Source organism: Emys orbicularis, chromosome 2 (assembly GCF_028017835.1).
Source record: "Emys orbicularis isolate rEmyOrb1 chromosome 2, rEmyOrb1.hap1, whole genome shotgun sequence".
NCBI classification, from domain to species: domain Eukaryota; kingdom Metazoa; phylum Chordata; order Testudines; family Emydidae; genus Emys; species Emys orbicularis.
In genome coordinates this window covers 91,814,956-91,830,032 of record NC_088684.1, presented here as the reverse complement: position 1 = coordinate 91,830,032, position 15,077 = coordinate 91,814,956, and the positions used below count along the sequence as shown (strand labels likewise).

Below are 15,077 nucleotides of genomic sequence, written 5' to 3'. Positions count from 1 at the left end.
TAAACTAATTATTTTAATCAGATAATTAGACAGAGCTCACTGCACCAGATCCTATGGTACTGAAAAAAAAAAATCAAGTTATTTATTTACATTGATACAGAGTGAAACACATAATTTAACTGGGAATTTGAGTACCAAGGGGGTGAACACTTATGAACAGTACTGAGGACATAAAAGAAACTTAAAAACCACAGAGAATTCATTCAGAAGGTGCAACATGGTTGTTTACTCACAAGACAATTAAGTCTTGATCCATGCAGGGGTATCAACCACTTGGTACAAAAAGAGTCCATGCTTCCATGTATACCTTTTCTTCATTTTGGATATCTGTGTGTGTGGGGGGGGGGGGGGGGGGGGAAGGAACTTCTGTCCAATTCCCACACATTAGACCTCTTTCTATTCACTGCATTAAAAAGACTAAAGACTCTGATCATATTTACAATTGTCACATCATTATCTTACAATGAAAGATCTGCAAATGTGCCAAAGGGCAAAGGTTAGATTCATGTTTGTCCATTAAAGTGAACTTCTCATCTACTTTCATTTAAGATCATGAAGCTCTCTTTAGAATTGGACAGGAGAATGTTTGGTGTGAAAAGGTGCAACTGATATTAGAAGTGAGATGGCTTGTTAGTGCTTTGAGCTTGTACACATGCCATCTTCCTCATATTCACCCATCAGCTGCAACACATAAGATCCAGTGTAGAGAAGAAACTGCCCAGTTATTTGTGCCACATGGGACACAAACCGAAGCATTCTCCTAGAAGAGAAAAAAATTTAACAATGTCATTTCTAAAAGAAAGTCTTAGAATGCTGCATCATGTTTCAGGACACATAGGGCTCTTTTAGGATGAGTCACATATTTATAAGAATCCTCATATTCCATCCACTTCTAGCCATTGTTTGGCAACAAACATTACACCAAGGCCTGATTCTGCAGTCACAACATAAGCAACTCCCACTGAGTGGGAAGGAAGCTGTTTGCATGTAGCAGAGTTAGGGCCTGCAAGAGAAACTTAAGTTATGCAGACAAAGCAGTTACCTGAGTATCAGCAGAACATTCCAAATACCCTTACTGGGATTGCCATGTTTCCATTAATGACTTCAGGTAATCAGGAAGTCAATTTGAGCTCTGCAGCATTAATCCATTTTACCTGTTAGTATAGTACAAGGTGGGAAGTAAGGAGGAATGCCAGCTACAGAGCCACCACTGACATGTCTATTAAAGTATTGACCAGGTCTTATACTTGAGCACTCACATTGGCTTGTTTGGCTGCAGTGAACTTACATATGGAATACTAATGGAGCTGAGAATCTTAAAGCTTTGTCCTCCCAATTCGTGAGTATTAATTACTGCTTACATTCCAGAGTGAATTACTGGCTTGAAACATGTATTGGGTCTTGGAGCCTGCCTAAAGCTGCAAGACCCACAAAACTAAGGCAGTGTAAGCACTATTATCAGGACCCACAGGTTTTGGTGCAAGTTCCAGGGGTATAGAGAAGATAAAGCTGAACACTTGGGGTATCCATGATCTCTTGGTACATACACTTTGTACACCAGCCTCCAGTCACCCCTTAGAGTGATATTTTTTAAGAATGAGAAAACCAGGCCATCTAGACTAGGAACTACACTGAGTTCAGCTTTCTGTACCAGCTCTGAGTCTGTATATTTACAATTCTGCTTTCTTTCTCTCTAAACCAGGGGTCGGCAACCTTTCAAAAGTGGTGTGCTGAGTCTTCATTTATTCACTCTAATTTAAGGTTTCACGTGCCAGTAATACATTTTAATGTTTTTAGAAGGTCTCTTTCTAGAAGTCTATAATATATAACTAAACTATTGTATGTAAAGTAAATAAGGTTTTTAAAATGTTTAAGAAGCTTCATTTAAAATTAAATTAAAATGCAGAGCCTCCCAGACTGGTGGCCAGGACCCAGGCAGTGTGAGTGCCACTGAAAATCAGCTCGCATGCCGCCTTTGGCGCATGTGCCATAGGTTGCCTACCCCTGCTCTAAACCCAAATGAATCTTTTAGACTCAAGTACCTGGAAGTTACCTGAACTCACAGCTACAAGCTAAATATATTAGGAAGCAGAGAACAAGGGAAAGGGAACAAAGTACAGTAATAATCAGAGGGCTAGTCAAACTCAACCATTGCTCTATGAATGAGATCCTCTTCCCCACTCCTCCGCCCAACAATTCCTTAGAAGATAGGAACTAGGCCAACACTCCCCCTTCCTCAAAGTAAAGCCTCACTTCTCTTGTCTGCCTAGCTTTCCTAGCCCTGAGTAAGGACCAATGCAAGGGATCTACTAGTACTGCCCACTTCTAGGATTCCTGTTTAATGCAGAAGGCAGATCCTCTTATCCTACAATCCTCCCTGATTGCCTATGGGAAGTTCATTGTTCTCTCAACAGGAAGACAATTTAGGTTTTTTTTTTTTATATATACTTACAGTCAGCAATTCACTCTACAGAAGTTGAATAAAGATCTCTCAGGAACTTGGCAGTGCTTTAAAGACCATTCCTTTTTCATGATATGGAAGGCACCTATTTGCTATAGCTTCAGTATGTTCTTTTCAATTAGTCTGCTGGGACTGGCCAAGTGACTTTATGGAACCAGGTGCAGCCTTCTTAGGCCTCCATGCAGCTGAGTCTTACAACAGCTGCAATGTGTGTGACAACTGGCCGTGGGTGCCAGTGGCATTTTTAGCTGTGGAGGAGATTGTTATTTGTTGGTCTGGACATTTGATCCTTTCTTTGATAAGACAATAAGAAATAGAAAATTCATCAAGTTTGATGGCATGTAAGGGGCTCCCTGCCTGCCAAGTGAACATTCACAGTATGAGACTTCAGAATCACTAGAACACATTTTTCAAGGGACTCTTAAACTCTGCACTGGAGTCTAGTCTTCAGCTTGCAGCCACTTGGGATAGGCTCTTATCTTCCTTCTAGCTAGCCCTTTGCAGGACTTGCTTGCTTGTACTGGCCCTAGAACGGTCTTATTGTAATATAGCTATGCTTGTAGCAGGACTCCAGATACCTCAGCTGTCTGCCTGCTGCTTTTTGCAGCACTTCCTGTATCAGCTTCTCTCAGCAGCTGCAGCATGCTGGCAAGAGTTTGGAGGAACTATCACTTAAAATTCCCTCTTACAATGCAAGTTCCATTGTTAGAGTCCAAAGCCATAACTGTTAATTGAATTAAAGATTGGCACAAGACATTAGTCCCCACTTGTCACAAGGGGACAGTGTTTAGTTCTGTTAAACAAAGTTCTGCACTCAGTTACCCATCCAGCCCCACTGAAATCAGTGCTGGGCAAGGGTATAATACATGGCATAACTGGACCCTCATTTAAATCCAAGACTGAGAATCCAGACATTAAGGGATAGACTATCAGTCTATGCCAATTTTAGGCCAGTGTCTTTAGTCTTAAGTTACATAGGATTTGAGGGGTCAGAACTTTGTCAGACAGGTGCAGAAAGGTGTGCTGTTTGCAATTTAGAACTCTTTCATCTCTGTCAGTAAGCCATTGTCTTTTGAAGTCCTCACTTAAGTGATACAGAATATCTTCAGGTTCATGTAGTTTCAACCTATAACGAATAGGCCTTCTACACTCTGGCAGAGTAGGTAGAATATTTGCTTCCATCTTCACCCAGGGAGTGTCAATATATGCTATTAAAAAGTATCTGCATTTCAGTATTTGAAGGGATACACTTAGCCCAAACTGCTCTGTATCAGGGAGAGGCAGTTCACTTGGGAACCAAGACATCCCACAATCAGGGCCGGCGCAACCCATTAGGCGACCTAGGCGGTCACCTAGGGTGCTACAATTTGGGGGGCAGCGACTGCAGTGGTATTTCGGCGGCGGGACCTTCCGCTGCCTCTGTGGGGGGCAGCATTTTGGGGCGGGACCTTCTGCCGCCCTAGGGCGGCAGAAAAGCTGGCGGCGCTCCTGCCCACAATCTTATTCAGATATGTGAAATCCACCTAAAGATGTGTAAAGTGAACTTTACACCCCTCATTTCTCTATTTTCTCCATGCCCATCAGAAGGGGAACTCATCTTGTTCTGTAGAATGTGGGAAAAGCCTAAAGGTTACTGTTATTCAGTCCTTCATTTCACTACACTGAAGTTGTTTTGATTTCAACTAAAGGAACTTGGCATCCTTCCCAACAAGTCAGCCTTCAACCACCAGGTACTGTACATAGACTGGTTTTGCTTATAACACTTCCATTTGTAATATCTTACTCTTGTGGTAAGGTTCTATTTTAAATTTCTGCCACAGAACCTTAGCTCTTAGATACATAAAAGTCACATTGTAAAAAAAAAAAAAAAAAAAAAAAAGCTAAGAATGGCTATTGCAGAGTGCTGTGTCATGGGCAGGAAACAGTCTAAAAATGCCTTTGCCTCTACTAGTTAATGCTGACATGGGTAACCAGTTAGCATCTTCATTGTGGGATCATTTAAAGTTCATGCTCCTTTGAGACTTGTTTCGGTTTATATCTACTTTATTACCCCCACTGGACAAATAGGAATGCATACTTACCGCAGCACAGTCTTTGCTCCCATACATTTGATGTCATATGACACAGAGTAGATTTCATAGAAAGTAGCTCTAATGTTTAGACAGCCAATAAAATCCTTTGGATTCAGCTTGTACAAGTCCAGAGTAATGTTGGCTACCCCCATTTTCTTATTCTGTTGTACAGTGAGGATATAATTTTCTCCCTAATTTAAAGACATTTAATTATATACTATATTAGTAAAGGCAATAGCATAGAGAATATACCTTAATGACCCTAGATAATGCAGCTATTCTTTAGAGGTATCAAATGTTATTCCAATCTACATTATTGGTGTGGGATATGAATCCAAGTAGTGGTAACAAGGTATTTGCCACCAACTTGCAGCTTTCATCAGGCCTGTTAGAGGACTCTAAAGTAACTAATCCTTTATATGTTAATGGATACTCCCTTCAAGATGTCATTTTTGCATATATGAAATATTACTTTTCTTTAGTCAGACTTGTCCCAAGATGACCTGAGACTCCTTGAACTATCAGGGCCAAATTCCATCAGGATTACAACACTAGTCACATGTTAAAGTTATTTAGCAAGTCAGCTGTATTGGCACAATGACACCAGTTATGACATGAACAACCAGTAACTGAGAAGAGATTACTTTAAAATATTAGTCTGTTTGCTGCAGCAGTCCACTTAAAGCAAATCAGGAGTCCAGATGCCCAATGTTTGCCTTCAAAGGGGAGTTTGCCCAGCTTCATGGTGACTGGGCCTTGGAATGGCACCTGGGAATTGGGTGTTTGGTGATTTGTGGACCCAGTCCTTAGGACTAGGATTTGAAGTAACCACCAAGTAGTCTAATAAGTCACTGGAAGGAATCACTATGATGGGACTTAGTGCTGTTCTGTGACTATTCTAAGTTGTACTTAAGCAAACTTAAAGGAGGGAAGGACAGGGATAGTGGTTAGAAAGCAAGTACCTTCAACTGCTAAATCTTGATCTCCTCCCAGGTTGTCTACCAAGTGAAAAGCTGCTCATGCTTTTCCCCCCTTCTTAAGATACTGTCACTGAGAAGTGTCTGCAGCAGTCCAATGCTGTAGGGAGACACCTAGTGGATATATCTTGTATCTTACTCAATGAGAAATTTTAGTGCTTCTGGAATGCTTTGTACATCACTTATCACTATTTTTAAAAAATGAAGACTGCTTGGAGCAGCTTTGCAATTTTATCTAGTAAGCAATGTACAAGAAAGGCTAAGATACAGATTACTAGGGCACTTGGCCTCACTAATGTTTACACTAGACTGCTCTGCATTTGTTTTTGCTTTGCCAGTCCACAGTAAATGCTTAGGGTTTGGCTCCCTTTCACAAGGATGAATTTAAAACCTTTGGAATTATGTTTTACAAGTACTCTTTCAGCATGCTCATTAGCTAGTTCCCATGCCCTTTTTTGTAGCTTTTTAAGTTGGAGGATGCTAGCAGATGACATATGACTGAGCCATGTTCCTCATTTGAGTTATTTTGCAACTATACATAGATCACTGTGGAGTCTGAATCATTGAAATATAGGGCTAGAAGTGACCTCAAGAATGCAAGTCCAACTTGCTGTGCTGGAGGCAGGACCAAGTAAACCAGATGATTCCAGACAGGGGGTTGTCCAACCTCTCCATAAAAGCCTCCAGTGATGAGGGTTCCACAACTTCCCCTGGAAACCTATTCCAGAGATTAATTACCCTTATAGATACTAGAAAACCCTTTCTAACTTAGATTTCCCTTGCTGCAGATTATTTGAGGTAGGACAAGTAGTTATGAGCCTAGACATAGAAAAAAATTGATCCCCCATCCTCTCTATAAACAGCCTTGAACATATTTGAAGACTGAGGAGGAACCTAAATCTTTTTTCTTCTCCCCTGCCCCTGCCCCCCCACCCCATATGCCCAGTTTTTAGCCTTTCCTCATAGGTCAGGTTTTTTTTGGGGGGGGGGAGGGGAGTATTGCTCTCCTCTGGAGTCTCCAATTCATACACTTTTTCTAGAGATGTGGGGCTTCTATTAATTTATGCACATTATGCTTGTTCAATTGCTGCAAGGATAGTTTGACTATGGACCAGGTCAAAAGGGGTCTTGTGGAGGGAAACTAAGCAGGAACCACCACAATAACTACAGACAGGATACTTCTGAGGAGAACACTTCCAGGAACATTAAGAAAACAATGTCTGGGCTATTAGTTAAGGAATCAGAGATGAAGCCTAAGATCAAAGGGACACTAAACAGTAAGTCCCACTTTGGAAAGAAAGGAGAATCTGTCAGAGGAAATTTGAAAACATTAGGTCTACCTGGCTAACATCAAGAGGATGGTGAACTCTAGGTAGATGAGCCTGTATAGGCAATTTCAAAATTTTTGTTTTATGCTAGGTGATGTTCCTTCTGTTAAGAAACATGACCTGGTTTTGAAAAGGCTATCTGGTCACTGGGGACTACTGCCCAATCTCTTCAGTTCTGCTCCTTGGAAGCTTTGTCTGCAACCCAGGCCTACTGAGGCAATCATGCGTAAACAGGAGCCTGCAACCTAGGTCCTAGTCTAAGACAGGTGACCACTTAAGGCTGGACATTCATAGGCATTCAGAGGAGATAGTGGTACTGCTAGCCTGTGTCACTTGACAAGCACAAGCAATTTGTTTTTCTAGAGAGCTGTCATATAACAGAAGGGCCATTAGAGAAATGACCTAGTCTCTTATTTGCATTATGGAGATCTGATCTGGACTATTCCCACATGTGACTAAGGCCCCCCAATTTGCAGCCCAAGGGAAGGAGTGTCCAAACAAAAAACAAAACAAACAAACAAAAACCAACAACCCTAAAACCATTAGGTGAACCAGGCACATTCATCTTGAAATGCTCTTATGCCAATAAAAAAGTCTAGACTTGTGTTTTTCTATTTCATAATTATGTTTTGATGGAACACTTTAGCCCTTTCCTAAGATTCTGCAAGTGGAATAATGCAGAAATATTTTTTCCTAAGTTAGTTACCTCCATTGACTATCTAATATGGAGTTTTACACTATTTCAGATTATGCTGTAATCATGCCTTGGCTTTTACTTTAAGGTGAGCTGCATAGAGGAAAAGTCATGCTTTAAAAAAAAAAAGTCTGTTTTGCCTGATGTAAATAGGGTGACCAAACACAAATGTGAAATCAGGATGGAGGTGGGGTGGGGGGGAGGGTGTAATAGGAGCCTATATAAGAAAAAGACACAAAAATGGGGACTGTCCCTTTAAAATTGGGACATCTGGTCACCCTAGATGTAAAAAAAAAATATTGGTGTATAGTTTTCCTCCCCCCCCCAGGAAAAGTCAGATTTCTATACTATAGGATAGAGACTTGAGCAAAAAAGGGATTTTTTTGGTCCTTGTAGATGCCTGTTAGCATAAATTGGAATTAAATTCGTATGTTTTTGTAAGAGGTTTTCTGCCTGTTCAGCAAGGGTCAGAAGAACTCCCTATTTCTAGTCCTCTGGAAAGATTATGTATTCTTAGCATAGTAAGCAGGTTTTGGTTTTGACATCCAGCCTTCTCTGAAGAGAATTTTCCTCCCATTCCTCCCCCAGTCCCACCCCTTCCCCACTGCCAGCTGCCACAAGTCTCCTTAAGCCAAAGAGGATCTGCAAAAGTTACAAAAAAAGCTGTTAACACTTTACTTGTGTCCACTTCTGTCCTTTTTCTAGAAGAAGGAAGTGAGTATTATCTCCCAGTGATTGAAAGAACTCTTCAGTATCCACAACTGTGCCATCTTCCTCCAAAACTAGAGTAATCAGTCCAGCAGTAATCAGCAAGGCATCTAGGGCCTACAATAAAAATAGTAGATCTAATTCACAATGCTATCTGCTTTGTTAAGTTAATTCCTTCTGTCTATTCAACATTTAAGGACAGCAACCTACTCACTTGTAGAGTAGCTGAACACCAAAAGAAGGTACTGATTTGCTTCTGTTTTACCTATAAAGATCAGTTCCAACTTCCACACCAAGGAAGAGTTGTGACATCCAATATGACACCACATGGTCCTGTACTCCGCAGAGTAGTTACTCTTTTCTTCCCCCACCCCCTAATCAAGTTACTCTGAAAGTTCTGTGCACTTTCACAGCATCTGGATCTCATGGTAATGTAAGCAGGCTTTGATAATGTATTTAAAGGCAAAGGTTTAGTTTTAAAAAGGAGGAATCCAACTACAGGTCATTAAGTATAGCTCCATAAGCAGTCTAGTTGAGTCTTGCTCTGAAAGACTCCATTTTAGTTTAGTTTTGAGACAGTATTTCCAGTATCTCCTTCTGTTGAAGGACTATGCTATGTTTCAATGAAGTTTCATCCCAAATTTGACACTAAATATCCCACATACCATGGCTTTTTAGAAATTTATTTATCTTAGACTCCAATTCACCAAGTTTCAGAATTCAGAGCCTCAAAAACGAGAGCCTATATTTCAGTCATTTGACTTAGCCCAGGGTAAAGTAAGTGTTGCTCTCATACAGAATTGAGACCAGAAGGCCTAGGTATTATGTTCTTACTGACAAGTAGTTTTAAGTCTCAATCAAGTGTTTGATATACCTTGCTAATAAGCTCCTGCAGACTGCTTGCAACAACTCCTTTCCGACTGCTGCGGTCATGATTTGATACACGGAAGGGTCGGGCTGCAGGTGTGAGAGGAGGGAATAGGGTCTGTCTCGTCACCGACCCCACAGATGTTCCCATGGATACCAGAGATCTAAAAAGCAGTTTATTTTAATTAAAATACAAACATTGAAATTAGTCATTGTGATTTATGCATTCACTATATAATGCTCATATGTAGTTCTCACAGGCCAGTTGAGACCAGACTAGTTTCTTTAAGGTGGTCAGGGATCAAAGTTGTTTCAATAAAACTAGTGTATTTACTTTCTTCTTGGCAAGATAATGATTTTCAGTTTTAGAACTGTATCGACATTTGGGACCAACTTGGCCAGGTCACACCACTGGTCACAGTCCTGCTTACAACAACTGACATTCTTTAATAGGATATTGCAGCATTTTTCAAACTGGGATCTGTGGACTCCTGGGGGTCCCCAAGTGTACCCCAAGGGGTCTGCAGGTTCTGCTGATCAACCCCTTCCCCTCCCTGCACACAAAGTCCAGCAGCGCAGCAGGGCAAAGGCAGGCTTCCTACCTGCCCTGACTCCGTGCTGCTCCCAGAAGCGCATGGCACATCCCTGAGGGTCTCCTTGCTTAGAGCAGCTACCTTTCCAACTTAGTTTACTTCAGCACCATTGTTTATCTTACAGATAAGGAAACTGATCTTTCATTTGGCTGATGCATTTGAATGCCTCCCAATAGCTGTATGAAAGAAAGTTCTTTACTAGATAAGACAAGCCAGTTTTAGTCTAGTAAATTGTAATGCATACATGGCTGTGGGTCCCATCAACACAGTGCCTCTGCATCCACCTGCTATGAGGCAGGGATTCACCTGGATAACTTCCATTATTACATCACCAAAGCACTGGGGGTTTACATACCTGTTGCAAGTAGCAAACTAGCTAGCAGGAGCTATTTTAAGATACGAGCCATTACTTCTCTGCAGCACTGGCTTTGTCAAGATTTGAAAATCTGCCAGTGATGCAGCAAGTTAGATGCCCCAGGTAGCCTAATCACTGGAATGACTATTTTGAATACTAGTGTTCAATTTGATGCAATTATTTGGCTGAAGTTAGATTTATTTGCTTGAAATTAGATTTAGTATAGTGAATATGATAAAAATCTTCCCTCAGCCCATTTAATTCAGCTGAGGATGCATGGACTAAGTTTGTTGGTCTGAAAGTCAGAGATTGCTAGTTTTGACTATCAAGTTTGTTTTGGTTCTAGTTCCTGATAAACCTGTGAGAGGCACTTAATTCTGGCCAGACATATCCTTCACTTATACTGGCTTTGTTCTTCATAATCAGCAACATATTCTTAGTTTGAGATTCACTTAATTCAAGAAGTATTCTTTTGATTCATATTTATTCCATGTATAGTTGAAGCCATTGCTTGCTGGATGGTTTTTCCCCCTCTGAAGAGCAAATTCAGCACATGAGGTACTAGGCATCACTGATAATAATCAGATACAGTGCAAAATGCAACATTGTAAGTTTTCCTGCCATACCAGTGTGCACTTCAACCCTGATTTGAAGTTATCCCTGGGGCGAATTGGCATTTTTCTGCCCAGTTACCAGTTTCAGCAAAGAATTACAGTACAGTTAAGTTTGTGATGTAGGTATTTGCTCTTGATCTTATGCCTAGTGACAAATGTGATCAGTTTTTACCTTTTGAATGCTAGCAATATGGATTAGATTTGGATAAGTAGCATACAACTACAAAGTTTCATATCCCATCATCAAGCTTAAGGCCCCCATAGTAGGAAGCTGTCTGCAACTTTTTCAAACAGGAAGCATACATCACTTTTATATAAAAGTCACTTTGCCAGTACAGTACTAGAATCTATCAGTCAAAAGGACCCTACAAGCCCAGGTGGAACAGTTGAGGTTTGAGGATATTAAGTGTCACAGTTTACTTTCTAACTACACCTCTACCCCGATACAACGCTGTCCTCGGGAGCCAAAAAAAAAAAAAAAAAATCTTACCGCGTTTTAGGTGAAACCACGTTATATTGAACTTGCTTTGATCTGCCAGAGTGCGCAGCCCCCTCTCCCCCAGAGCGCTGCTTTACCGCATTATATCTGAATTCGTGTTATATCAGGGTAGAGGTGTACTAAGCTGAATTAAATCTTGTGAAGTCTTATTTTGCCAAGAAGGGAATTTATTTGTTCAGGCAGAAGACAAAGCATAAGAAAAAAGCAAAAGGCCAAGGCATGTATTATGTATCAATAAGAGTTACTGACAGAACAAGGAAGCATCATGTGGGCTTTAGGTTTAGGATTCAGAGCCAAGTAAGAGCTTGGGTTCAGGTTAAACAGCTCAAGAGCTGAGCTTATATGATTTCTGCCATCTTGTGCTGCTATTTGTCCAATTTTGGCACCCAAATCCTCCAGTAGTATCAAAATATAGTGCCCAGTTTTGGATCCAACACGTAAACAAAGCCATAGGATCACATTAAGATTCAAGATTCTCATTCGAATTACCTTTTTTGGTGATATGAACAGGTTCAGAATTGAAGTTCTCTAGTACTACCATCAGTCACGGTTTCCATCTATGATACCTGCCTACATTTATAGCAAGACTGTTACTGCCTGTTCAGGTAGCTGAGAACTCTGGGTTCCCAAGTGGTAGAGCAAACATGATTCTCTTAGTGATAGGAGCCATCAGTGACTGCTTGCCTTTTTACCTATTTGGACACCAGATCCAATTCTTACATGTCCATAGTGACTGCAGCCAAAGACTTTTAGATATACTAATCCAGATTCTTGGAACCCAGTCTGGCTGCTTTATACAGTAGCAATTAGAAAGCAGCCTTTGAAACAGACAAGTGGATGCCTGATGCAAGGGAATCCTCGGGTGGCTTGGTGTCACCGCAAGACTTGGTACCCCACAATCTACTGTGTAAAGAAAAAGTGAAAGCCAAGAAAGGAAAATAGTGCAACAATAGCAAGAAATGCTAATTACATTTAATAACTTCATTAGCAAGTTAAACAGGCCCACAACTGTTTTATTAAACTACAAGGGGTATGTTTTAGGGAGGCAGTGAGGGTCAGGGCCGGCTCCAGGCACCAGCTTAACAAGCAGGTGCTTGGGGCGGCTAAAGGAGAGGGGCGGCACCTGCGGCAATTCGGGGGCGGCAGGTCCCTCACTCCCTCTAGGAGCAAAGGATCTGCTGCTGAACTGCCGCTCGCGGCTTTTTTTTGTTGTTGCTTGGGGTGGCAGAAATGCTGGAGCCGGCCCTGGTGAGGGTACAGGTATTTTACTCTGTCTAGGCAGTAATACCAGTTCCAGGGCATGGAAGAGTTTTCTACAAAGGTACACAACCATCATCCTCAAACTTTAGTAATCTGCTAAACTTGGTGTTAGAGCCATATTAGAAGTTCTTCATTTTTGAACTAGGAACTTGCATAGTATTCCAAACACTTGTTTTTAGAATGGAGACATGTAGGATTCATAATTCAGCTACTTTTCAGTGGGTGGTACTTTATAATGAACCCTATGCACACTGTTGGCTGAAAAGCTTGAGACAGCTTGCAGACAACGTACAGGGTGTCATGCATGGTTGTCTAAGTGATGTGGTGCAACAGCCTTCAGTCATACTCAGAAGTCACAAGTTGCACAACACCAATCTATAGCCTGTTTGTGACCTTTAGATTAGAGTAAATTGACTAAAAGGGCTACCCTTAGCATCAAGAGAGTGAATCAGCTAAAAGTGATTCAGTTAGTGTTTCAGGGAGGATGTGCTATTAGCATTTCCCCAAACTATGCATTTTAGAGCGCTCTCTAAAGTTCTGTGAATGATAAAAAAATTACTCGAATAGCTAATTTAGATTAATTAGAATGTACAAGATGAAGACAGGAATGAGACAAATTTAAGACTGCTCCATAGTGAGAACTGTCTTTTTTAGACATACTGAATAGCTGCAACACAAATATAGATTTAAGTCTTAAGTCACATCTTAAATTTAATGGTTGACCCATGAGCCTTACACTTTCTTGGCATGACAGCTGGTTGTTTAGTACAGTGGTTTTCAAACTTTTTCTGAGGACCCAGTTGAAGAAAATTGTTGATGCCTACGACCCAATGGAGCTGGGGATGCAGGGCTTGGGGTGTGGGAGGGGCTCAGGGCTGGGGCAGAGGGTTGGGGGTGCAGGCTCTGAGCTGGGGCCAGGGATGAGGGGTTTGGAAGGCTCAGGACTGGGGCAGGGGTGCAGGAACAGATTTACCTCTGGCAGCTCCCAGTCAGCAACACAGCCGGGGTGCACCACAGACCACTCTGTGCCCTGGAAGTGGCCAGCAGGTCTGGCTCCTAGGCGGAGGCACTCAAGCAGCTCCACGTAGCTCACCCGCAGGCACCGCCCCAGTTCCCATTGGCTGGTGCGGAGCTGGTGCTTGGGGCGGGGGCAGCATATGGAGCTCTGTGCCCCCCCCCCACCTAGGAGCCAGACCTGCTGCTGTCCGCTTCCGGGGCACAGGGCAGTGTCCGAAAGGGTAAGCACTAGCCTGCCTTAGCTGGGCAGCACTGACAATGGGACTTTTAATGTCTCGGATGGCAGTGCTGACCAGAGCAAGGCGACCCAGTGCCTGACATGCCATGATCCAGTACTGGGTCGCGACCCACAGATTGATTGGTTTAGTATATACTATGGTGCAGTAAATGTACCATTTGCTAGTTTTACTGCCAGAACATTGCTTTAATTAAATACAGGACACTAAATCATATGTACAAAGTTACTTTTGTTTACTTGCTATTATCTTTTATAAGATCTCAATCATCAAGATGCAAGTGTTAGGCAACTAAGAATTGAAACAAACTCCAGAATGCCAAAGCTTATAATCAAGACAGTGAGAGTTTCACCTTCAAATGCTATAGAACACAAGACCAATCACAATTTTGTCTAGTCTTTAAGATCATCTTATTGTTTTCTTTCAGTCTCAATTTTCAAACATTTGCGATTTAATAGCAGTGTATACAGTAACTCCTGAAGCAACGGAGCTAACTGTACTCCTGCTGTAGTACCAATACTACGGTAGAGCCATGGCTATCGTCTAAAAATAGTTTGATCACTGTTAAGACACTTGACCCAAATCTTTGTTCTCTTTTAAAAAAGAAGTGGATGAAAGGAGACACTAGGAAAAAAAGTTTCCTTTTCAGTACAACGAACGTGCAACTATGTTGCGATTCCTTTTCATACGGAAACTGCTAATCCACTACCATCTCTTCTGTCTCCTTAAAACAACGCGAGTTTCAGAGGAAGCAAGATGCCAAGCTCGGATGCACGGGGTTTTCAGCAGGTGAAGTCATCACTACAAGGCACTGCAGCTTCTATATTAAGCCAGAAGGTGCGGGCGCTAGGTTACTTCCAAGGGCGCCTGGTAACATCTGCGAGTTACATTTTCAACAGCAGCTATCGAAAGGTTTCGAGTGAGCCAGAGAGCCCCCCCTGCTGCGGGATCCCCCGGGATTAGGGCAGGCGGAGGGCGAAGCGGATTGCTCGGCGGCCCACGGGCTGAGCCCCGGCAGCAGCATATGGGCGGGGAGGCTGGAAGCCCCCGCGTTTGGATCCAGCCTCGGATCCCCGCTGCGCTTTGCTAGTCTCGGGCCGGTGCACCCCCGGGGACACGCGCTCACTCACCGCACCAGGGTGCCGGCGTAATCCCGAGCGCTCTCCATGCTGTGCCGTGCCGTGCTGACCCGGGCGCCGCGCCAACAACCACCAGCCTAGGAACCACCCCCGGCCGCCGCTACTTATGCCGGCAGCTGGCCCCGCCCCCGCCCGAGCGAACCCCGCCCACTCATGGGAAGCCACGCCCATTATCCTCTCCCCCCTCCCCCATGCTCAGCCGCGCCCACTCCTAGTGCCCTCCTGGCGGGGGTGCGGAGCTGCTGGGGTTCGCGTGA

General features: G+C 42.7%; 1 protein-coding gene across 1 annotated transcript; it reads right to left on the bottom strand.

Annotated features, from left to right (window-relative positions):
• Window positions 1–630: 630 nt before the first annotated feature.
• Window positions 631–14,859, bottom strand: CIDEA (cell death inducing DFFA like effector a). Its single transcript, XM_065399577.1, has 5 exons — window positions 14,812–14,859; window positions 9,115–9,271; window positions 8,211–8,357; window positions 4,543–4,724; window positions 631–760 (listed from the first exon to the last, which is right to left on the bottom strand). The coding sequence occupies exons 1-5, from the start codon at window positions 14,847–14,849 to the stop codon at window positions 631–633; spliced, it is 654 nt and encodes a 217-aa protein (XP_065255649.1). The 5' UTR covers window positions 14,850–14,859.
• Window positions 14,860–15,077: the final 218 nt, after the last annotated feature.